Raw genomic sequence first — 25198 nt, forward strand, 5'->3', positions numbered from 1 at the left:
TATTTTCTACAATATTATGATGGACTCTTCCTTTGCTTTCACACTATTTTTGTTGATGCTCGCTGACAGTCTCCGAAATCATAAACAACAATCTTTTCAGCCAGTACAAAAACCTCATATTGAACCTATCATTTTACTGTATTTGTCTTCTGACAGGTGTATGTTCTTGTTCTTTGTCATGTGTAAGAGGCTTCAGTGTGAACAGTGGGAGCTCAGACATTTCTTGGAGTCATTATTCTGCAGATGGGGTTGAGTCACAGCGTTTTTCACTTAAAGTTTTTGCTATCAAGGACTCCTGCTGTATCCCTTGTCTTTGCAGAGTAGGATGAATCATAGGGAATGGAACCCCCCCTCCACTCTCCTCTCCTTAGAGATCTTGGCCACTGAGCCCTTGCACTGATTACTCTCGTTACTTAATTATACATTTGGACCCACCGCACTTGCAACAAAGGGCTGCGGTGCCTCCATTGACCCAGCTCCCTCCTCATTGTGCTCAGCTCTGAAAGGGAGTCAAACAAAATAAAGAGGGTCCACTTAAATATGTTGCCACAGGGACTTAATTGACAGTTTGAAGGCAGTTTTTCACTGGGGGCCATCTCCCTCTCTATGTGGCTCTTCGCTTGAATTGCTCCGCTCTTCATTTATCCTGCGGGGAGGTCCAGTGGGACTGGCCTGAAGCTTGACCACTCCCGTTTCCACAACGTCACTATTTACTGTCTAACTAAATGCCAAGAGGGTTTTTTGACAAATAAATGTGAGACCTCAAGGGTTGGATTTAAGTTGAGGAATGTAGGATGTTTGCCATAAATATTAAAGTTACAGTATTTTATCGTGACAAGATTGGATGTGTCAAATAAAAAATAAAAATAAAGATAATAAAAGTCTATTAAGCACTGTAAGTCAGGGTTATTGACTTTACTTAAACTTCACACATTATTTTAGACTAAAGGTGAATATAATTCCCAGTATGTGTCTGAGTCTTTTCTTATTGTTTACTAAAAAGAGATTTCTGCCTATGAACATGTCAGGAATGAAAGGTTGTGGCCCTCTGTATCTGCAGTATTCTCATCATCTGTTTGTCATGTACAAGGTCTGACTTTTTTCTCTTTTTTTGTTTTTTAAAGTTGCATCTCTACTCAAGCTATTAGAGCCTAATCACTGTGTATTTTAATGGTTAAATGACTTGTGAAATTTGAAGTGTTAAAGAAAAAATATTTCACTCCTTGACTGAATAGAAGGTGATTTGGCCTTTGACCATGCTAGACAAGGCATATTTTGGAATACAACCTCTCTTGTTATTTATTTCCTTTATCCCTGTAGAAGTCTGACATACAAATTAAAGACTGGTTTTTCACAAGGCGAATTTGAAATACCACACTTAATAGGCACTGTGTTTGAGTATTCAAAGAGCCTAAGCTCTCTGTGTCCTTGAGATACTATCGTCCAATTTTAAAGCACACTTTAAAGGCTAAATGACAAGCTGCAGCTGAATACAAAGTCACTGAACAGGCTCTTTATAATAGAACCCAGTGTATAGTATTATTCGTTTTTTTTCATCTTGTGCAAATTTACAGCATTGAATTTGTGACAGAAAGACCAGAATGGCATTCTGTGTGGCTGTGCTGCTTTTGAAACTTGAAAACTCTCTTAGACTACCACGCTCTCCTTTCCCTCTTCATCCTCTGCCGTTTGCACTGAAAGCTGTCAGTGAATGAGAGGTTGCACACAAAAATAACATCTGCACTGATTATGAGCTACTGGGGGGGGGGATGAATAATTCCTTATATTTCCTGTTTCTGTCTCTTTTCTGTTACAGTGTGACAGCGAGAGTGACATTGACGACAAGGTAAGACTGCTTTTCTTGTGTTTATTCACCCACCACATGAAGTGGCTGAGAGTTGTGAATAACAAATTTGAGCTCTCGACTAAAGGAGGGAGACAGTCATAGTGTGTTGTTAGCAAAAAAAGATGAGGGGTAAAAGACACGCTGCCCGTCTCACCACTGTTGATCATTTGCATCTTACAGAGGGAGAAATTGACAAGGAAAATGTGGTACAGAGAGAAGATGTTTTTCATCGTTAGTTTTCTGTTTTACAGTGTAAAAAGGTATGGCAATATGGCATCTTTTATTTTTGGAGCACTTTATGCCTGAATATGTCTTAAATATACCTTTCAGCCTAGATCATAACAAATGCAACTTTTAGTGCTTTCACCCATGCACTGCAACCCTGAACTTACTAACCGGAGGAGCAGTCTGTGAGAATGCAGTTTTCCAAATCATTTGGACTGGACATTAAACAGACTTTAACCTCCTTTTGTGCAAAGTCCATGTAACGTCCAATTGAGCCGAGGTATGATTAGAGCAGGTCATAGTCCGGAGCACTCACCACAAGCAAGTGAGCATGTTGAGGACGTTTCTATCCTACCTCCTGCACACTCTACCCAGGCACCACCCCTGGCCTAAACCAAACAGAGTATTTCCAGTAGGTGTGAACGGATCTGACACAGACAATTTCCTGTTGCGTGCTACGTGTGGGAAAGGGCAACTCTGTACAATGTCCGGACATTGTAAAGAGTTCATGTGAGAAAATAGCTATACAGTAAGCTTTAGTGTGTGCATATTTAATCTAATCGCATGGCACACATCACCTCTGCTTGTTTCTCTCATACATTAAATAGTAATATCATAGCGCCAGTTTATGCGTTTTATATCATTTTAGTTTAACATTTGAGAGTTTATAGTTGAGAGTTTATAGACTGAGTTTATATCTCAGTCAGAGACATACATTCCTGTTCTTCTCAAAAAATCTAGGTAAAATTTTGAAAACAGAGCGGGTTGTTTAACAAACTGAATTAGATTGTGTTTCACAAACTGGTTTAACAACCATAACCTAATCAAAGATGGCAACCAGAAATCACAGCTGCTCACTTGTGCAGTTTCCATTTTTGGCCTAGATGAAGTAATAGAGAGGCACCTTATGAGACAGTCTTTGAGGTTTATGAGCATCTTTGACAGCATTTCTTAGTTTTACTAGTGGCCAAATGTGACTAATCCTAATGTTTTTTCAAAAGTTGTCAATGGAAATGGAAAATGAGACCTGTAGGTTGCACCAGCAACTTGGTATGCTTTAAAAAGCGTAGTGGTATTTCATGTTTTAGCAGTGATGTCATCAAGTGCTAACCATTTGACAGATGTAGTCTATCAGTTTCACTTCTGTGTCTTTGTTTATCACAGACTTGGAGGTGGTTGGCTGATGGCAGCCACCTGGTTACAAGATGAAACGCCTTTGGGGAACCTCATGCATCCTAATTCCTCCACAGTTTAGCAATTACTCCCTGGTAAATGAATGAGATAGCATGCCTAATCTCCTGTAAGCGTAGCTCCCAGTTCTGTGGAAATGTCTGCAGCTCTCCCTATAAATAATACATTGATAGCAGGCCGAATATGCATTAACTGTAGCCTGGCAAGTCAATAGGCTTTTATCTCTTCATTGAAGCGAGAAGGAACTGAGGGCACTAGCTAGTTGACACGACAGACAGACGTAGCAGGCCTGTCAGTCTTCATACGGCTCCCTGGCATCACTGTGGGGATAGAGAGGGAGGTAAAGTTGGAGGGAAGCTCTCAGAGTGTTTTCCTTCCTGCTCTATCAGTTACTTGAGACTTGTAACACTTTTATATAATGTCAAGAATTTTGACATTTAATATCTAAAAGTTTGATACTATGATACTATAAAGCACTACTAAAAGAAACACAAGAGAAACAAAACAAGCAATGCTTTGGCAGTTTCATAGAAACTCAGCGGTGTTGCTATGTTGTTGGTAAGGTGTCAGGGTCTGTCTGATCAGTAAAACAGCTCCATATTTGGCAATTTGGCAGCAGTTATATTAGGCATTTTAGGTGAACTGGGATATAGTTCAAGACATGGTGGACTATTAGACATCGCTGCCCAGTTTTCAGCTGTTTGTTGGATTTTGTACCAATTATTACATAGTCCACTGTCAAGAGCAAGATGTCTGTTAAGACGTTTCTCTTCTCATACACTTGTCATCAATATGTCATGAAGTGGTATTTTAGCTTGCGAAACACAATTTGTAAATGTATTACTGGTTCATAAGAGTTAATGCAGAATCCAATCTATGAAAAATACTGAGGATATATTACTAATTTCACATTTATTACATGTTACTATGCATTGACACTGTGAGAAACATAGTCAATGGACTGCAAGTGAACCATGTATTATTCTGTGAACATTATACCTAAACCATTAATGTGAATCCCAAACCATAGGCAGCAAAATGCTACTGAAAATGCTAAATAAATACATAATCACGAACAAGACAGTTGTAACCACGGCTGCAGCCATGTAATCTGTTTCCTTGGCCTCAGTGTGTAAAACTATTGATTTTCACTCCTAGATCCTGTACTTGCTTTATCATCTCTCTTCAAGCTTTGCTCTAAGTTCTTAGTTTCCACTCTCAGTTCAAAAGCTTGGTCTTGAACTTTTTTTTTTGATGTTGGGCTTGGTGCTTAAAGGCCATTTAAGAAGTAGCCTAATGGATATAGGTCTGTAACAAATCTCAGACAAGCTATCAACGGGACTTGTTTTCGTAATATTTGTAATATCACTAACATAGAGAAGAAATATATCCCCAAATATTCCTGCTAAATTGCTGCTATCCTTGAATTTGTAAGCCACATGTGACCTAATAGTGTCACTGGAACACAAGAACCTCAATGCACAGATGGACAATGATTGTAACATCAGAGCAGACTTCAGAAAACCTATCAACTAACTCTTTTAAAACTGCATTAGGAAATACGAAAGGCAATACCAAAGCAGCAAATATGTATGATATCCCTTTCAAAACAACATCATTACATAGAGCAATAAGAAACTGTGCCACACCTAACATAGCAACCCATCAACAAAGTGAGAATATTTTCAATTGTTATAATGATTGTAGTGCTCCATTCCCAGGAGCAGAGATATTTAACCAAAAAAAGCTTTCATTTGTTGCCAACAGGACATGGGACTGAACAACAGCATAATTCCAAAACAAGTTTCACTTCTGTGGAATCTTTGAGAAAACACTGTTGATGTACATGAATTTGCCAAGAGTGCAAGAAGAAAAGAACATCTGGATAAAGGCTAAAGCAGCGCTGACCTTTCCATTTCCTGAGAAACATATTATCATAATCAAGTTGATGAGAGTTGCGAATCACCCACATCAAATTGCTGAGGAAAGCAGAACACTGGGGAAAATACTCTGACAGGCCATCACCATAAGTAGAAAAAAAAGATGGTGTAAAAATTGGGTTCCATCAGGAGGAAGACAAACACTGTCATTTGTAATTGCCCGCACTCAGGATAACTCGACAGCGATAATTTTCTGCAACGTTTTGCTGGAACGGGTGCCAGCTCCTCCCGTATCTTTCCAATGAAAACAAAGACTCCTTTCACATCAGATTACCAGCCACCTGAACACCCACATTGTCAGGATTTCACAGATTAACTTAATTAGAATATTGCTTCCAGGTGTGCCCCCTGGGTGCAATCAGTTACACTGTATTTGAATAAAACTGATGAGTTGCTGCTACAGCAAAGTCAGTTTAGATTGTTGTACCCTGTGAACCTCGCTTGTATCAAAGTAATGCTTGAGATGTGTTTCTAGAACATGTCAGACTTGAATTCTTCAGAGATTGCCAGGTCACCTCCAGTTCAGCGCAAGGCTGCGCTGAGGGGGATCTTTATGTAGATTGGCCCAGCCTTGAAGAAACAAGCAATTGGAATCTGGGTATTGTGGTCTCATCACTGGCATTTCTTCTTGGGAGGCCAGTCGTCTGATGTCCGAGATTACATGATGTTTGACAATGAGAAGCATTAAGAATGCGTTTTTAAAAAATAACAGCCTTGACCTTGTATTGCCTCACTTATGACTGCAACCTGGGGGGAAACCCACACAATTAAGGATTTCTTATGGAGAATAGTGTTTTCTTTGTCTTTACTTTTATTAAAGCGGCACTTGGTGTGTTTGCACATAGCCATGCTAAATTAGATACTCATGAAAGAACAACCACATGTTGGGTAAATCGCTTGGCAATACAAGGACTATGTGTATTCAAGTCTGTTTGAAGCCATGCTATGGAACTGGGAGCACCATTTATTCTTTAGTCTTGATTCAAATACTTTGAGCTACTTAATGTCTCTGTGTGACTTTCAGTTGATTAAAATATACTTACAAGCCCCAGAACACATGTTAACTGTTTAGTGCTTCACAACTATGAATGGCTGTGCTTGTGCAATGGTGACAATGGTGACATGTGATAACAAGACATCACAAGGACAGTATTTGATATATTTGTGAATGAGATGTGTTATTTAATATACAGCCTTGTTGGATATTTTTATTTGACTCGTGAATGCCCATTAGTTTCAGTTTAATGGTTTAACTTTGTGAGAAATGTTGCAACAGGTCATTGTTTCTTCTTTTTGGTTTATTACTTGACATTATCATTAGCTGTGTGAACTTGCTTTGTTGGATTTTATAGAACAAATTTCACAGTTTCATTACACCAGGTATTATTCCAAGTATCTTTTCAACTACTATTAATGTTGAAAATCAGTTTCCACCCCTCCCTGCTGCACCTGTCATCTATCAACCAGCCAATCCCGTCAACGTCTGACACTCCAAGTCAAGATGGTCATTTTCTTTCACTGGAGAGGCAGAGAAAGACATAGAGTGGGATTTATCCCTTCTCAGTTTGTTCATGCGCTCTCCTTAAGTGTCATCCTATCTCCATTAGGCCCCACTTTGCCATCCTCGCTGGCTCCTCAAATTTCCTCTGTATTCTTTCTCCTGTGCAAATAATATAGTCGCTGTCTCTGTGCGAAACGTTAGCATGAGCTGCTTATATACTCTGCAGCTCTTAACACAGCGGCCTTGTGTCAGGTGCATTACCACCGCCACCGCTGCATCACCATAGCCACAACCGAGGACACCCAGGTCGGCTAATTCTATTCGGCCCTATTTGCCAACCAGTCAGTCAGCAGAAAAGTGTATCTGTCTCCAGGGATAGTCACCAAGGACCATTACCACATCCTGTCTATGAGCTCTTTTATGGCTCCGGTGTACTCATCTGCCAGGGCAGCACACAGGCTCTGATTGACACATTAATTCCTCCTCTACCCCCTTATCTTCCTGCTGTGTGCAGAATGAATGCCATATCACCGCGTCGGAGCTTCTCTACCGGCTTATCAGTAATGGCTCGTCAGCTAGTGGTATCATCCCAGGTGATGTATGGGGGGGGGGTACGTGCTGTGAAGCTAGCAGTACATCCAAAACAAAAAACAAGAAAAACAAGCTGTGGGGATTTAAATTTATCCGTTAACATCACTACAACCTTCGCCTCTTTGTTATTTCTTTAAATCTCATCCACTTGTTTACTTTTTTTATTTACTACCTGCTCTCTATCTGTCATTATCCGTGTTATCAGTTTTGTACCTCTTCTTCTCCGTCGCCATTTTGGAAAAGGTAAAAAGCAATAGTCATATATATTCATGTAGGTATGTCCCCCCTCCTACATACCCCTCCCCAACCCCTGCTGCTTTGCAAGATCCATAGTGGTCTCCAAGAGTCATCATATTCAATAACAAACAGGCCACCCACCAGGCCACTGACAACGTTAACGTTTTTTTATGGACGGGAAAAATGGACCGGCTTAATGTTTCGACACAAGTGATCATCCGTCCTCATCTCTTTAATGAAATTAGATTAAGTGCACCTGGGAAAGAGCTGAGAAAGCAGAATGTCTCGCCACCTCCTTTAATCTAAAACCAATTTGCCAGTAATATTCCTTTCCCCCCAGCTTGGGATTCGCCAGCCCTGATTCAAAATGGAGGAGGAACGAGATGAGACCAGAGCTGACTGGTTGCATTCAGCTCCCCACAGGCACTGTTAAATTAGAACTGACACCGGCAACACAGGCCTTAATATGGAGATGTCATTTTACTCCTCTTGCTTTTGTCTTTCTCTCTTCCTCCCTCCTTCTCTCCTTCTTCTTTCTCTTACTCAGTTACTTCCTCTTTCACTACCGTTTTCGCTCTCTGGCTAAGTCTAAAAGAAAAACAAAACAGTGGGGGGGGGTAAGAAGAAACATCATACAACATGTAAGATGAACCGTTCCCACCTGATTTCGGTAATGTTTGGATGTAGGGCCTCCAGTGAGATTAAGGGTTAAGGGTAAGAATAGAGTTATGCCGTAATCAACTTTTAGAAGAAAATAATGATGACCTGTAGCTTTCAAGATTAGCCAGAAATAAGCATGTGACGTTTCCATCAGGTGATCTGATGATGTTCACCACATCTAGCTATTACAATGAACCTGGAAACATTTATCTCTTCAATTTATATTGACCTGCTTGCAACATGCTCTCATTTCTGCTCAGTTCCAAATAATGTGTGCTCTGCAGGCTAATGTTTTTTCTTTTTCTTTTCATGGTTGTGAAGCGATTCATCTGTTGTACATTTAGCCCACAAGAATGCAGTGATCAGGGAGCACATTTAGGTTTGTCTCTGAAGTGAGGAAGGATGCCCTCAGTCTTAGCGGTATGTGATGTGTGTGTATGTTTGTGTGCAGGCTTGGAGGGAAGTAAGTGTAAGGGCATGCTCAGCGGTGAAACCCACCCCCAGTGTATGTTGGGAAGAAGATGACAGAGAAAGACTTGGAGCTTCTTCAGGGCCAGCCAGCAGACACAGCCAACTGACATCAGCAAAGACGGCTTGTCACTAGCAATGCATGTCACAAAGCAACACAGGGACAGTCAACATGGTCGTGGCGTCATTGATGTGGACCCAATAGCCTGGTCTAGATTTTCTCTTGAAGGTTAGCAATGATGTTGTCATGGTAGATGAAAATAGAAGGGTTGTGGCAAAGAAAGCCACACCAGCCAATCAGGACAGAGAAAGTGTGAAAACATAGCATGGCATCAAGACTGTAATCTTCTTTCACTTAGTGCCTCCTCGGAGTGAAGCTGTTGGTGTTGGCAGATACTGTTAAGAGAACAAATTGTCGTCCCTTTGTTCTGTTAAAATCATAGCACACACCCTATCCTTCTGTCTCTGAAACACCAGTGCTCTGCTAACTCTTTAAGAAAATCCTGTCACCACTCAGCCATGTTTAACAGCTTGTGATCGTTGTTATTGTTGCCTCAATGAATACCAGGTTTCGGTATGTGTATTTTTTCCACCTCGAACAGATCCATTTTTAGGGGTGGTTTTCCTCAAACACTGTTTTTCCCACCTGAGATCCCTGGTTCTGTAATGGGAGAGTTTTCAGCAACGGCCAGTTGAAATGCTCGATTACACAATTTTCTGCAGGAGATCTCGTCAGTTCAATGATACGGTGATAGAGAAAATGTGGCATGCCCTATCCAACCAGTCAAGTTGTGAAGTATTACGCCAGCTGTGGTGCCACATTACATCTAACTGGTACTGTGTGTATCTGTAGAATATTGTACTGTAGAAAGGAATTGCACAAGTATGTTTAATTATTTTCAGACACTATATTTTTTGATGGCACTGCTGTTAACAAAAGATTTGTAGTAATCCAAATAAAAGTACATATCTGCTTTCTTTAAAACTACATTTATCAATATTTCTAATATGAACATAGAACAAATTTACTGTGTAATGTTAAGAGAGTCGCATCTTTTATTGGTTGCATAACTTTATCTACCTTTCAAAATAATTAGATTACAAAACATAAAACCCGCTTAATGTAATTAACCTGAAGTCACTTTACGTGTAATATGTCTGGAATGATTCACTCTTACAGCACTCAATGCACATCTACTAAATAGCAAGTAAAGCATAACAGATAGCCCAGGGAATAATCTCAATGCAGTTGTGTGACACAGAGTTAAACAGGCAGCTAAACTGACTAACCCCAAGCTCAGTGTGTGTCCACTGTGCTCCAAAGCAGCATGGCACAGCGTTCATTGTTTTTCAAGTGGCCTGTGTTTGAATAACAATCCAAGCACTATATACATTTTTCCACATGAGTAATAAAAGTAAAATTGACTCCCTATTGGATGCAGATGTTCTGTGGACAGGCAAAAAAAAAGACACGAATGTTCTCGTGTATGTGTAAGATGTAAGATTTGAGTGTTTCTGATTGTGCATAAACATAATGCCTAAGTGGTTTTTTATTCAATAAACATGGTTGGACTATAATTACTTACACATTTCTTCTGGCTGGAAATGCAAGACAGATTTTGTGTGCGTTTAGAGCTGGCACACCAAGGCTCATGTCTGGCCCAGCCTTGGTTTGTCTGCACAAGACTTCCTAATGCAAGAAGACTTGCTTTTCCTCCACAACAAATGGCATATGCAATCAGGGATAAATATAGAATTCCCTGTGGTTATTAGGAATCTGTGCCATTGTGGATAATGTTTCCCTGAAGAAGCATTGCTTCCTCTTTGGCCAGGAATACATCAGTAAATGGAACTTAGGTCCACTGTGGCTGCAACAAGAATGTTTAGGGAGCCTCAATTCCCTCCTCAGACAAAGAGACCAGTCAGCAAAGTAGTACGCTAATCAATTTTTTATAGAAAAATTTTATAAGGAAAATCAACACACATTAATCACGAAGTCATAGGCCATGGTTATTTTTGAGGCTCTGTATTTTTTTCTCCATTTACTAAAAATGTCCTACTGAAGCCAAGTTTCACAACCTTGCGTATTTATGGGAAGCATCATCTGCAGTCCTCATAATAGTGTTGATGGACAATAAAGATTTTGAGTTCTGAGTCTGACCCTCTCTCCCACCCACTGAGAGAAACATATTCCATCTTTCTTTCACTAACCACTTGAGCATCTCCAAATCAGTCTAAACACTGGGATGCCTGTGGATGGGCTGGCGAATGCCAGACCTCAAGCCTTGCAGACCCTCGCGTCACTTGGGCTCTGGAGGAAACTTTCCGTGGGTGAATGTGTATGTGATGTGGAAAGCTGAGAACTCTGGAGAGCATGCTGAGATCAGGCCCAAACACACACAGGGGCCAGCTGCCTTCAATTAAGCCAGAAACCCCAGCCTCTGCAGTCCCTTATGCATAAAACCAGCCTGCTTTGATCTGCGCAAGCCAGGGGAAAAGGTACAGAGCTAGAAAGATTACAGGAAAAAAAATAATTATTGTATCAAAGGGTGCGCCATAAAAGTTAACGGGGGGATTTTTAGGCTCAGGGGGCAGCGGGAGCAGGTATTAACGATGGCTGTCACTCATGTTCATTTGCCAGTTATTTTCCCTTCGTCTTTACTGTGAGCTTTAATTAGTGCACACACCTGGCGTCTCTTCGAAGGTAGCAGTGGAACTTTCTCTGCCACTTTAGTTTTTATGGGCACTGAAGATCAGTTCTGAATTATGCAGGGAACATTGGCACAACTGAAGCTGATATGCTTGTCGGTTTTGGCTTGACACACAGAAGTGGTATAGCAGCTCTTGGATATGTATGACATTTGGAACCACAGACAGAGAACAGCATTAAAACTGTCCCCCTGCCAAGCACTACAGACGCAGGCAGCATGGGAATCCATTAAATTAATTTGACTTCATTAGTGCAGACCAGCTAGGCCTGGGGTGCCCACAGAGATGCCAGGGGGTGGGAGGTAGGGGGCTGGTGGTTGAGTGGCATCAGCCGCTGTGCTCTGAGGAGAGCGAACACATGGCACTGACAGGCGGAATATGGCCCCAGTTCTTACACTGGGATGGCTGCCAAACAAAGGCAACATGCGTCACTGGCTTTGGGGGAACTCAATCAACACCCGGTCGGAGTATTAACGCCATGCGCGCCGCGTCACATCAGTGAGGAGGCCGCTGGTCGCTGGGCAGCCTGCAAGTCATGCGTGTGCACACAGTGAATGTGGCAGCGTGATATGATACCGAGACAGTGCCAGCGGGTTGACCCACTGCCATCACCTTTGTGTCTGCTGCCAGAAACGCTCATGTTATTAGGTTACAAAGCTAATATATATCTCTTGTTATTGACTTTTTACCTCCAAAGAGCTTATGTTTTCACCCGTGTCTTTCGTCGTTTGTTGGTTAGGTTGTTGGTTTGTTTGTTTGTCAGCATAAACTACTGAACTGATTTGCACAGATTTGCCAGGGAAGAACCTAGTAAAATTTTGGTGTGGAATCCGATTGAAGGGAAGGATCCAGGAATTTTTCATCACTTTCCTTAACATTGTGAGATAGGGCATTTTTCGCCTTTGGAGAGGTTTGCTCTCTACTATTAGTTTTGGCAAGCTAAGTGATTGTTCCATAATTTTTATCATGCAATGTCTTACAATGTTGTTGTGTTTATACTCTGCTGTTGTTTTCCTGGTGGTAATAAAATCAGTTAAATCACAGGCAGAACTGAAATCCTACAGACAGAGAAACAATGCATTGTGTTGAAAAAAATATCACTCTAATGAGCACATTTATAGATAAAATACTCAATTTCCTAACGGGCATAAGTAGTGTAATTTCATCATGCAATGTGGGTGACTGCTTTGTATGATTGAGAGTAAAATATATATTTTTCTTGAGCTAATTGACCAAGCGTTGAAAATATATGACTGCTTTTGAGTTGAAAGCTGATCATAATCTGTTATTGTTTCTGGAATCTTAAAATCTTTTCAGTCCAGTTGAATCCAACCACCAAAAATAATACCACTACAGTAGGGGAGGGTCAGATTGAGTGGCTTGGCTTCCTTGTTATCTTTCCTTTTAGCCATTTACTGTCAGGTAATGTGAACCTCCACCAGTTAATTTAGGTTGCTTGCTTTGCCTAACAGCACCTTAACAGCATTTCTAACCTGCAACCTCACAGTCACAAGCCTGCTTCTTTAACCTCAGGGCAACCGCTGCCAGCTTCTGGAGCTGACCTGAGCTCTGCTGGGAGTGGTGCACCTGATAAATACAAAAGTGTGGAAATAAATAAATAATGGGAGGCATTAAGTACGGATAGGACTGGAAGGTAGCCTGAGGGTGGTAAGTGTTCTGTCTGACAACAGCAAAAGCTTTGATCAGAGGGCCCCGTCTGAAGATCGCTTCCACATCTGCACAGGGGGAACGAGCTGTAAACTGCCAAGAAGCATTTTAATGACAGTTGGATTATAAAATGAAAGAGGGCTCCAGATGGCAGGCAGTACAGCGGCTGCGGTTCAGGGGAGGCTGTTTAAACTGCATTTTTATTGATAAAATATGGGGTGAAAAATTGCGTAGGGCTTATTAGGCGTCCCGCTGTGATGTTGCTCAGCTGGCCAAGCTGTTCACCGTGGCCCCCGTCCAAACATGCCTCCATAAATTTTTAGCTGTATCTTTAAATCTGTAAGATCCCTGCTTGTTAAGTTCACCCTAGCACCCCCAAACCCCCCACACCGTATTTGTCCTTTGAAAGACTTTCTTGTGTCCTTTTTTTTTTTTTAAGGCTGGCTGGATGAAAGCAACGTTAGTAGCCCAGCATAGACTGAGGAAGTTGGAGAGGGGTACCCACATAGCATGCTCATTATCGTCCACCAAGAACCAGAGTTTAGCCCTTAAACAACTTAATTCCTGCATGATTTCATTAGATTTACTCTCCTAGAGATAACATGAGACCTGCCTTATTAATTCAAGACACTGTGGTTGTGCTTTCCACCTTGATCCCCAGGGCACTGTTCAAGGCAAAAATAGTCATATGGGCATTGACATTTAGTAACTGGCTGCTATAGTAGCCAGAAGAGAGAAACAGTTGGACTTACTGTGAATCCACTACCAAGTCAAAGCCCAAATTGCATGAATAGTAATCTGCATCAGAATATACTGTAATAAGAGAGGCCCACTAGAGAAGATGGGGTTTGTTCAGACAAGGGTTTGTTCAGTAATGAATTCCCTTTCACAGGTGCCAACTTGAGGCTTTAGAGACGCACGTCGGATAGAAGGCATGATGATTCAGTAGGGAAAGGGCACAATAATTACATTTTTATGTGATTTACGGGGATGCTGGTTAAATCAGACTGTCACCTTTTGAATAAGTGTCTCCCAGTTAATATTACCTTACACTAAATTGGTCTCATGCACATCTTTGATCTGGAGCTCAAATTGAATTTGCTTGAAATGTGAATAGGCCTGATTCAAAAGCTGGGAAAAATTCATGGTCTCAATAAATGGGATCAGTGAAAGCCATCTTGACTCCATCAAAATCCATACATGTGACACATGTGCTTTTTTCTCTCCACAGAGTGAGTACCTTTCAGCTGAGATATGTTGTTAACTCTCACTGCTCTCACTGCTAATTTAAAATCCATTTAAGCCGATAGGCTGGTTGACTAAAACGCTGTTGTGATGGCCTCACAAAAATGGGTGCCTTTATTTTATTTTCCTACCTTCAGAAAACAGGCAGCCCCAATTTATATTCCATAACTACCACTTCAAGGCCAACCTGCCGCACCCCCATTCCACCCTCGTGCCTACCCGCAAAATCAGACAATTACTGTCGACATCACATCAAATTACAGCTGTTGGTTTGCTTGTTTGTCTCGTTATGTGACTTGAAAACTGCCATCTCCAACCCAGGGAAGGTCCCCTCCCGCGTGCTCTCTTCCCTTTGCCTACCCTTATGAGCCTACGTACACGCTCACACACATACACATCCCCTTTCAGCACAGAGAAGAGAAGGGACAGGCAGCTGACAGCCTAATGGACTAATTTGTAATCGCGAATGAGAAAAAGCTGAGTTGTTGGACGTGTTATAATTCAACAGAGAGTGGCAGCTCTGAGCTGAACCATGACGCTTCAACCACAAATCTCTCGCTCCCTCCTCCTTCCTCTCCCTCTCATTGAAACGCTTTCTTTCTTCCCCTCCGTGGAGAATAGTCAGAAAGGAAGGTGATGGGAGAGATGCTTTCGGCACATTCTGCTGCTCAAAGCTTCTGGCTCTGTCATATTCCTTTTCTTTCCTTTTCACACAACCCCCTTGCATCCCTACCTCCCCTCCCTCTCTACCTTCACGTGGATCCCATAGGATAAAATAGTGAAAGTATCTAAGAGCATTCAGATGCGTTTGAAGTGCAGGACAGATGGGGGGCCCGAGGGACTGTAAAAAATGAATCGAGGCTAGTAACAGGAGAGATGTTTTGAATCCTCTCCCCCATAAGTTATTTATCAGGGGCCCTTAGTGGTGGAAGAAGACTTCAGAGTGCTCCCTTAATGTAGCATCTGATGACTAGTAGGGGGGCTGTTCCAGGAAGTACTGCTGTAAAATAGGAGGGGAACATTAGCAGGAAAGTCTCTTAGGGCCTGGGCAAAAGAGAGGAACAGCACACAGGGCAGCTCTTTCCCAGCATGCAACACAGGACAGAGAAGAGAGGTACACAGGAAGATATCCCAAAGCCCCCCACCAGCCAGTGATATCACACGAGGTACAGAGCAAGACATTCTGTACCACGATTCCCAGCAGGTTACGCATGTTCGAGTAGAGGTATATTTCAAATTGTCGTGAAAATAAATAACACAAAGCAGAAGCAAAAAATGAACAGAAGGCAGTGACTGCTGGTTACTTTAGTTATTTACTGTGTAATTTTAGCAGTTACCATGCAGCACACTTATTAAACTTATTTATTTTTCACAATTAAGTGCAGAATGTTTATCATTATGACTGTCTACTATGTCCACTACATTGCCTATTTTTATTTCAAATACTCTGCTTTATAATGAAATTGTAACCAAAAAAAGCAACAACCTTAGCAGTAAGCCAGTTAACTCAGCAGATGATTCAAAGAGAAAGCACTGAGTTGTGCCCTCGTGCAGCAACCTCATTTATCTTTTAAGACACAGACATCACCCTTCACCTGTGATGATGGACTTGTAAAAAATTTGATTTTTAATGCTACGGCCAGGACCAGTGTTGATGGGTTAAAGCTGCTGATAGAAAAAAATTAGTGTGGCAACTTTGGCAATTTTCATGCGAAGTTAGTATTTTTTTCTTTTTTTCTGTTTTTCTGTTTCCCCAAAACTATTCTCCTATCAAGTTGGAAAAGTCTTTTTAACATTATCCATCCAAATTATCCATAAAAACACAGGATAATAACAGTGAATCAGTTGAAAGTGATGAAAATAGAGTATTTCAATAAATGTAGTTATTATGCTAATACATGTCATGTCTTTATCTTTTATGTGACAAAAACATCAAAGACCAGCAATTAATGAAGAATGCAAAAACTAATAAGATTTGTTCTCGGATCCCGAATGCACCAATTATTGTGTTGTTCTTCGACACGTAATAACTAAACTGCATCACATCCATAATATCAGAAATGAGCATCAGTAACTCTGATTTTATTGATAATCACGGGTCTTACCACCTTGAAAAACTGTACCCACATGATCACAAATGCCAGTAATGGCATGAGCCAGACAGGAAATCTCTGGGAAGGTCTCACAGGAGACCAATGGCCTCTAAACTGATCACTGAGGCTAATAAAGACCAGATAACGACATAGCCGCTTCGTTTGTGCTAATTGCTCTCCCTGGACCTTCAGCGTGGCCCGTGTCTCCTGAGCATCTGTCACCAGGCATATTCCCCGACACAGCTCAGACCCTAGCCCCAGCCTCAGAGCCAGGCACACCGCCAAAAACAATTGTCCACTGGTGTCCTTTTACTAAGGTGAGGTGTGAAAAGACATCGTCTAGGTATATTATTTATTTTGGTAGATTTACATCTTGGTAAAACTTGATGAGCCCATGTGTGGTCGAAGAGCTCAAACCTGGATATTCTAAATATAATTCAGCAACAGCACTACACTGTCTATACTTAATTATTACTGAAGGCAATATTGACTTTATTGATATCCTCTGGAGACCATGCATTCTTTAATGAGTTCACCTTTAGGCATATGCACTCATCTTTAGTACATCAATGCTCTGTGTGCAGCCAAATCAATACAACTGTCAATAAAAACATACAATAATTACTGGGCTTAGTGAATATAGTGAGAGTATGGAGTCACAAATAATACCAATAGTAAAGTTTAATCTTTGACCAAATATCCCATTCTTCTTTTGGTATTTAGCTTTAAGTAGCTGTAAGTGAGTTTTCCTATAAAGCTCAATCCAGAATCAAAAATATAAATATGTATGTATATACATAAATATCTAGGGAAATATGTCAGTAGGGCTAGAATTATGGGATTATTTACAAAATGCTTTTGACTAGACATCAACTGTGTAGGCAAACATACTGTATCTCTAAACTGGACAGTCTAGACAAACGTATTGTACTAGTTTGAATCCTGGTAAAGTACCCAATGCTGATAGAGTGTAAGGAGCTCATAGCTAGCTAAACTAAGACTTTGCAAAGTCTGTTGCAAAGGGAGCAGCAATGGTAGGCAGTCCAAAGAAGCTTAAATAGGGCGCCCTGTATGAGATTTGCCAATTGAGAGCATAGAAGGGAATCAGCTGAGCCATCAGCTGATGTGGGTTGACATGGAAATCAGCTGCTATCGGCTGATGTACTGGGATTGTGGACTGAGCTTGACTTTGTGGCCTTCCTGAACTGCTCAATTTTTTACGCTTGGCTGAGGTGGAAAAGTTGGTGTAGACTATTGATGAAATAAAATGCGACAAAGTGCAGTGGAAACAGACATAAATCATGACGTATAGGAAGCATGTGACCTAAACGTTCACTGAAGCTTCCGTTCCTCTGAAGAGACTGAAATAGCGCAGCTGAAAATATGTGTGGAGCGATAATGAGACTTTTTTACATTTTTTAAATTAATACATGAAATGAGCATAAAAATCCCATATTTCCGTCCTGTTTTTCACATTGTTTCTCACTGTTTGAGGTTTGATAGGCTTTTGCTCTTTTAATTGCATCATCTTGTTGGTGGAACAGTGGATGGAAACGTGCGTTAATTTGCATTTTCTTTGGTCGAATTTCTCAAAGTGACAGTGGTTAGTGAAAGGCTGCCCTGTGAACCCAGGTGCTGCAATTTAGACAGATATCAGGGCTGTGGAGCAGGTGTGAATGACTGACATCTTGTGGTCTAGTTTTCCTCTAAAATTGTCCCGTTGTTCTGTTTCTGCACATTGAGCAGGTATAGAAACATTTAGCACATTTTGAAAACCAGCTACACAAATCACACATTCCAGCTGCCAATATTTTCAGTATTCTTTTGATAAACCAAGCCTAAAATTGCTTATCAGAAGTAATTTTTCTCTTATTGTCAATTAATCATTAACATACAGTATTCTATGCGTAGTAATACCATGGTTACATTGGTTACATCTTTTAAAGTAGGAAAAGCAAAACGCTTTGTATTGGATGTATAGTTCAGCTCAGTGGGCCCAAAGTAGCAACTTTGGAACTCAATTACTTTAAAAATCATGAACGATACTAAAAAAATGGGCAACAAACGTAGTCAAGGGGATATTGCATCCGAAATCTTACGAGTGTTACAGTAAATACTCACCCCTTGTAGGTTTTGACAGGTGGCTGTGGTCAGAATGGTTACAGTAGCTTCTGAAAGTGACAAGTTTTCACAAAAGGAAAAAGATCATGAAAAAATACATAGAGACTTCTCAACCACTTGTGACCTCTGGAATCAAGTGTAACCAAATGAATTCAAGCTAAACGCAGCCACTGTTCTCCATCAATGAGCAAAGTATAAACCATTAAACTGACATCTTTCAAGTCTGCAGTGTTAAACACTTACAGAATATAATTTGGGCAAGGTATCACCTATACTAAAATGCCACTGTAAATTGTTTACAGTATGTATACAATATATTCCAGTCCACACCTTTTGCTTCTGGGCAGCTACAATATACAGTACACCTCTTGATGTTGAACATATCCGCCTCTGCCAAATCAAATTCATTACATTACAGGCATTTTGTGATCAGCTACATTTTTATATGGAGGTGACGAAGGACACCTACATTTTTTCGTTGTGCAGAACTTGCGATGCAGACGCAGCAGTGGCCATTTTGAAGCACTGACGCATGGTGTAGCATTACAATGGGCAGCAATTTGCATATCATTTCATGTTGGGGATATTAGATTAATGGCTTGTGACTGGTGTGATGAATACTAATTTAGCCTTAAATCATGTCACCATTCAGACATCAACAGCCTGCCCAATGGGCAGCAGAGCAGCTGAGCAACCAGACATTTTATAAGGTCAGGTAACTTCTTTGGGCAAGCTCTTCCTCTTCCTCATTCATTATAGCCAGTTATGGCACTTGTAAATGTTTGCTATTCCAGGGACTGTTGGCTTCACTGTTAAGGGTATATGGGCTCACCACAGGGGTTAATGCCGTCTCCATTTATCCTAGCAGACAATAAAATCTGTTGATAGAGTCAGGCCAGCAGTGATGGCAAAGCTGGATCTGATGAAAATCATAAATGTTGTGGTGCCCCAAACCCTCCCCCCAATGGCCCCAGTTTGACTCCCATGTAGGCAGCTTTTGTGGCCACAAGGTATAATGATGTTAATGTTGTGTGAAAAGGTTACATAGATATATAGGAGAGCAGAGCATCATGCTGTGTTTTAATGTCATCAGAGAATGTTGTGACTCAACCCAACAGGTTGTGCAGTGAAACAACATGGATGACATGGTTTCAAAATAAAGGAACCAAAAAAGTACTACGGATTGTCCATGAGTTTGCTCAAAGTTTGTGGTCACTTAAAAGCATTTAGCCTGACTTTAGAATTTTTTTTTGTATTATTGGTTTAAATCAGATTGGAAATCAAATTTAAATGAAAATAGTATATGGTGATATGGTAATTTGAAGGCTGGGTTCCCAAAATGGATATTTTGGTTTAAAACTTTGTAGAATATAATTTTGCCAAAATATAAAGTACATTTGAATTTAGGCAAGATATTTATTTTTGGAAGGATAAAACATTCCCTGGAAGCTGAAATATAAGAAAAACCAAGGACTATACATTATTAAAAATAACGCAAGAAGTAGTGATAATTTTGTCAGCTATTTTTGGCTGGACTGCAACAGCGGGACCAGCCCTATAAACGCAAATGACCATGACTGACTGACTCACTGACTGAGTGATTGACTGAGTGTGTGATCAAGTTACACCATTGGTCAGTCAAATGCCATGTGACTAAGTACTGAAATTACACCAATGGCCTTTGCTCTTTCAAAATGAATGGGCAAAAAACAGTATCTATTGCGTCATCCGGGGGGTCGTTATAGGCAGTGTTGCCAACTTAAAGTCTTTGTCACTAGATTTACTGACTTTTCACACCCTTGAGCATCTTTTCTTTACAAAAGCACTTAGCAACAAATCTGGCGACTTTTTGGAGAATCCTTAGCGGCTTTCCGTAGAAGAGATTTGCCAGTATTGCCCTATGAGTGCAAGTTCGAGCTTTCCTCCATTTCTCTATGTGTCTCATTCAACTGACCACTCGGCAGCAGACGTGAATGTGCTTCTAACTTTCTCTCTGAGTAATCATTTTAAAGGTAAATATAGCCGAAATCACAGCACAGCCAATATCTTAAACTCATTATATGGTGATTTTGTCAGTCAAAATCTATGGAGATTTGATATAAATCAGGATTTATACAGAAGTGACTGCTGGTTAGCATGTAGTCTGAATGGGCCACGTTTCAGTCACTATTTTATACCTGTTCCATGGTTTGACAACAAAAAGAGAAAAACATGTATATAAGCTTTGTTAGTTGACAAAGATGTTGTGATCATTTTAGTCTAGTTTTAGTCAAGACCGAGAATAAGCATTTTATTCAAACTTGAGCAAAATTCTTTCAGACAAGATTTGATCAAACTGATTTTAGGTTAAAAAAAAATATGCCACAAAATTACAGGTTGTATGATTAAGAATGCAAAGATAGAGTCTGGTCTAATGTTATTAATTTAAGCAATACATCCAGACATGAAAGACGACAAAACAATGAAGTCTGGAAAGATGCAACAACACTAGCAAATCCAATGCAATGCAAAATGTCTTACCTGTAGCAATATGAGTCAGTCATTGACTATCACATGTGTATGGCAATTAAGTTGTGCGTCCTTTAGTATTGATAGCATTTTTAACCCTTCAAAATAAATCAAACTTGTCTCAATCAGAAGATTAGCCAACCTAGCTAGCCGAGCTATTGACTTTTTATTAAGGCTAAAACCCACCTGCAAACAATATAGCGAAGTATTGTTGTGAGATGCTAATACATGTTACCCCCACTGCCTTTAGTAGTTGGCTTAATATGGCTCTAAAAGTAATGTACTGTTATTTAAAATCTTGATTTAGGTTACCTCAGTTTCTAGGTGGTGCTTGAGATGTCTCATCAGGTTTGGGATTTTCTTCCCAGTGATTTTTTTAGCCAACAATACTACACGCTCCATTTTTTGTTCAGTAGAATTATATTTGAAGTGAGTCCAAATGTCAACCCATTTTCTTGCTGTCATGTTCTTTTCCTGTCACCATATGCTGTCTGAGCTCCTACAGCTGTAGCGTTAAATATAATAGCTACGTCTAGGCTGGCGCTGTTGGCATTGCATTCATGGGTATGTAAAGTCAGCGCAGCCATTCAAAGAAGGACATTTAGATTATGTAAAACACTCTATGTAATTTTGTCTCCTCTTTTTCATCAACGAAAATAGAGAGAGATTTTGTTATTGTTTTTATTCTTAAACTCCATTTTAGCCACCTCTTTTTTCGTCAACAAAATGATATGGAGATTTAGTCACAGTTGTTTTTTATAAAGACGTCCATTTCATCTTGTCAGCATCTCGTCTTCATCATGGGAAAAAAGGTCACGGAAATATATTTAATCAAAATTTTCTTATTTCTTATTTTCTACATTTTCTTTGTGTTAATTTTTCACAAATTCTTTTTTTTCCACATTTTAAATATTCAGAAACAGTTTGAGAATTGACGAATTCTATACACAGGTATGTGCATGTATGCCTTTGATAGCAAGACTTTTTGCTATCCGAGGCACTGCACCATAAAAACGGAATGAATAAAAACAGAAACATCACTGACGCAGCTCAATTCAATGCCAGCCAACTGAAGGTACAGCAACTCATCAGTACAGCAGCATTCAAAATTACTAAAGTATACCCCAATAATTACAAGAAAAAATTTTGGAATCAAGCATCGTTTTAGTGGTAATCCCTAGTGAGCACTTAGACTGATGAATATTCACATTGGTTTGTCAAGAAAAAAGCCATTATGAGCTAGTATAAGATGCGGCTATTGAACAATAACCATACTGTTTGTATCACATGGTATGGCTCTCAATGGTGCAGTAATGCTTGACTGTGGATTAAAATATGTAGTAATAATTTAATTATTTTATCCCACTGCGATAGCCATCGTATCCATTTTGCATGAATTTCTAAATGTTATGAAAAAGTACCTCTTTTATCAGTATGTACAGGAGTGTGTGTGTGCGTGCATGAGTGTGCGCGGGTGAGTGCATGCGTGTGTGTGTGTGTGTGTGTTAGTGACAGGCAGATACTGATTGATGTGTTTTGGGGGTAGAGGAAGGTAGAAAGGGGGAGTTTTGAGAATGAGGAGGGGATGGGAGGTTGATGGGACTCTGTGGCAGGAGGGGGGGGGGGGCAGGGGAGGGGGGAGGGGGGGGGGGGGGGGTAACAAGCCCTAGATTGTTAGTGACAGGCAGATACTTCAACACTTAAAGTAGAAGGTTTGATTTAATCACAGAGCTGTCATTTGTTATTTGTCTGGCTTGCTCCACCGGGGCCACGGCTGATCAACTGCCTGGTCCCAAGAGAGCCCTTTTTCCCCCTGTAATGTCTAAATCCCCTGCACAAATTACAGGTCTGCACCACCTCCCATCCCCACCCCTTCAATCCCCTCTCTCCTTCAATCCTGCCATGTTAATAGACGAAGGCCAGAATTGGGGTTCACAAAGAGAGGGAAGCGGGTTGGTAGGATTTCAGCAAGGGAGGGAGACAGGTACGGGGAACAAGAGAGAGGGAGATGGAATGGCCTCAGGGCCACTAAAGATCATTAATTGGACTGTCAGGGAGGTTGCAAGCTGGTTAACGTCTCATAAATAAGAAATGAGCTCCTCCTTCCTCGCCCATTCTAGTTCATTAATAATGCCTGCTGTGGTTATTTTGTTGCATCGTACTTTGAAGGAAGGAGAGACAGAAGATGGAGGCATGATTAAGGGGAATTCATGGATAGAGGGCTTCACATCCCCACTCTCTCTGGTAATCCGATAGGATGGCCTTCCAAAGCAATGAGTCAACAATACCACAGCATAGAGTCACTTAATCCCACAACCAGTGAGAATGATCGAACGGGATGGAAGGATTGGTAAGAAGACAAGGAAGAGGATGAGACCGACTTATCCAGAAGATCTATCTACACTGCTCCCTGTGACATTTAACCATGTTTTTTTCAGCCACTTTGGTTCTTAATTTTTGGTGGAGAAATATTAATAACACCAGTTCCATTCGACCATCCTCTTGGGATCTGGACAGGGAAGACAAGAAATCACCAGATGGACAGATTGAAAGTGATGGGGGAGTGTTAAAGAGAGAGAGGAAGCAGGTTCAGAGGGGTCACCCTCCAGGTGAAAGCATTACCTTTTAATTAGGGTGAAAGGATATGATTCTTTTCTAAAGGCCAAGGGCCTGGGCACTGTTGAGGCTGATAGCAGTCAATGCTGCTCATTAACCCTCCCTCTTGCTCTCTGCTCACGACATGACTCCATCTGAGAAGGCTTAGATAAAAGGCTCAGCCGGGCCCCAAATGACAGGAGGGTTTTCTGGGTTTATGCTCCATATACTCACTACTACTTGCTTTTCTATCACTCTCCTCATTCTTTCTTTACCTCTGTTTATCACTCTGCCTATCATGGATTATGCCTCATCTCTACCTTGGGGAAGAAGGGTCCAACGCACAAGTTATGTTAAATTTCATAGCTTCTTGCATTTATTGATGGTTTCATTATATGGAGAGCTACAGATCAGCCTTTCTCCACCAGCTCGTTCATATACTTGTTTGATGCATGCAGTATCTCACAATCCATTCGTCTGACTGATAAAACTAGGAAGGATATATGTCAATACATGACACTGACATTTCAGGTATCCTGAATAGTGCACTGGTTCTCCCAAAGATGGCAATAGGTCAAAAGAAGGTGACATATTTCTTACAGATTGCTCTTGAACAGGACCTCATCATTTGCTTGAGAAGCCTTTGTACATTTTCTTTCATATTATCTTTCTTTTTCAGTATCTACTGTTTTGGGTTTTTTGCCCCCCCCCTTCTCTTCTGCCACTATGCAAAGTTTCTCTTAGTTTCTCTTAGTGCTTCTGGTTGTTTCTAGACATCAAACATAGTCTTAAGAGTGACAGGGAGAGAAAGCATGACAGGGAGAATAGCAGGAGGCCAGCAGCCAGCCAGAAAGCCTTGATGTATGATTTTACCCATTCCTACTTCCTGTTCCTGATTAGGGGCCTTTAAGCTGTGATCGATCGGCCCTCAGACCAGCCTCAAATCAAAGGCAGATACTGTATGTGTTGAGCGAGAGGGAAACACATGGAGGCATTAGAAGCCCGTGGCTCTGAGGTGCACAGTAAGAGGTTGATTCACTTTGTGCAGGCCAGCAGTTGAAAAGGACGACAGGGAGGGGGTCATGGGGTGATGAAAGACCACTTACATGCTGATGGATAGAGATGCATGTCTCCCTAGCCATTCATACTCAGCTACGTACACAGGTAAGCCTGACCTCCCTAAGCTCCTCCTGTCTGTTGTGTTTCTTGCCCCAGTGGTCATGGGCAGGTTGGATTGCTGGCCTCGACAGTGCAGTGCCACTAAACAACAGGAAGGAGGCTGGAACAAGTGTGTTTAGATGTTCCCTATATCCGACATCCAAACCCAAATGTTTGAACTCCCCATCCTGCAGTTCCCCACATTTTCCTTCACCTCATTCAGTCCCTCTGTATTTTCTCCAACACCTCCCCTCCTCACAGTCTCCATTCACTTGAGATGAGCCCCAGTCTTCAAGAGATGAACACACTGCAAACAATTTATGATGCCTTTCTAAGGAAGTCAGATCTGGCCTCCATACCTTGGGGACCTTTCTCCCTCTCTCTCTTTTGCAGGGCTGCCAAAAGAACATTCTGATATGTAATCTCTGGATGGAGGAATGGC

General features: G+C 41.0%; 1 protein-coding gene across 9 annotated transcripts in view; it reads left to right on the forward strand.

Moving 5' to 3' along the window:
- fbrsl1 (fibrosin-like 1) overlaps positions 1-25198 on the forward strand; it is a 279559-nt gene that overhangs the window by 185426 nt on the left and 68935 nt on the right. For 7 of the 9 annotated variants that reach the window (XM_040155019.1, XM_040155010.1, XM_040155017.1 and 4 more), the window contains one exon: positions 1817-1846. The exons of the other annotated variants lie outside the window; for them this stretch is intronic. In XM_040155019.1, the coding sequence (XP_040010953.1) occupies positions 1817-1846 (30 nt within the window). The remainder of the gene's footprint in view (positions 1-1816; positions 1847-25198) is intronic. 9 annotated transcript variants of the gene reach the window in all.

This window comes from Xiphias gladius, chromosome 19 (genome assembly GCF_016859285.1).
Source record: "Xiphias gladius isolate SHS-SW01 ecotype Sanya breed wild chromosome 19, ASM1685928v1, whole genome shotgun sequence".
Taxonomy (NCBI): Eukaryota; Metazoa; Chordata; class Actinopteri; order Istiophoriformes; family Xiphiidae; genus Xiphias; species Xiphias gladius.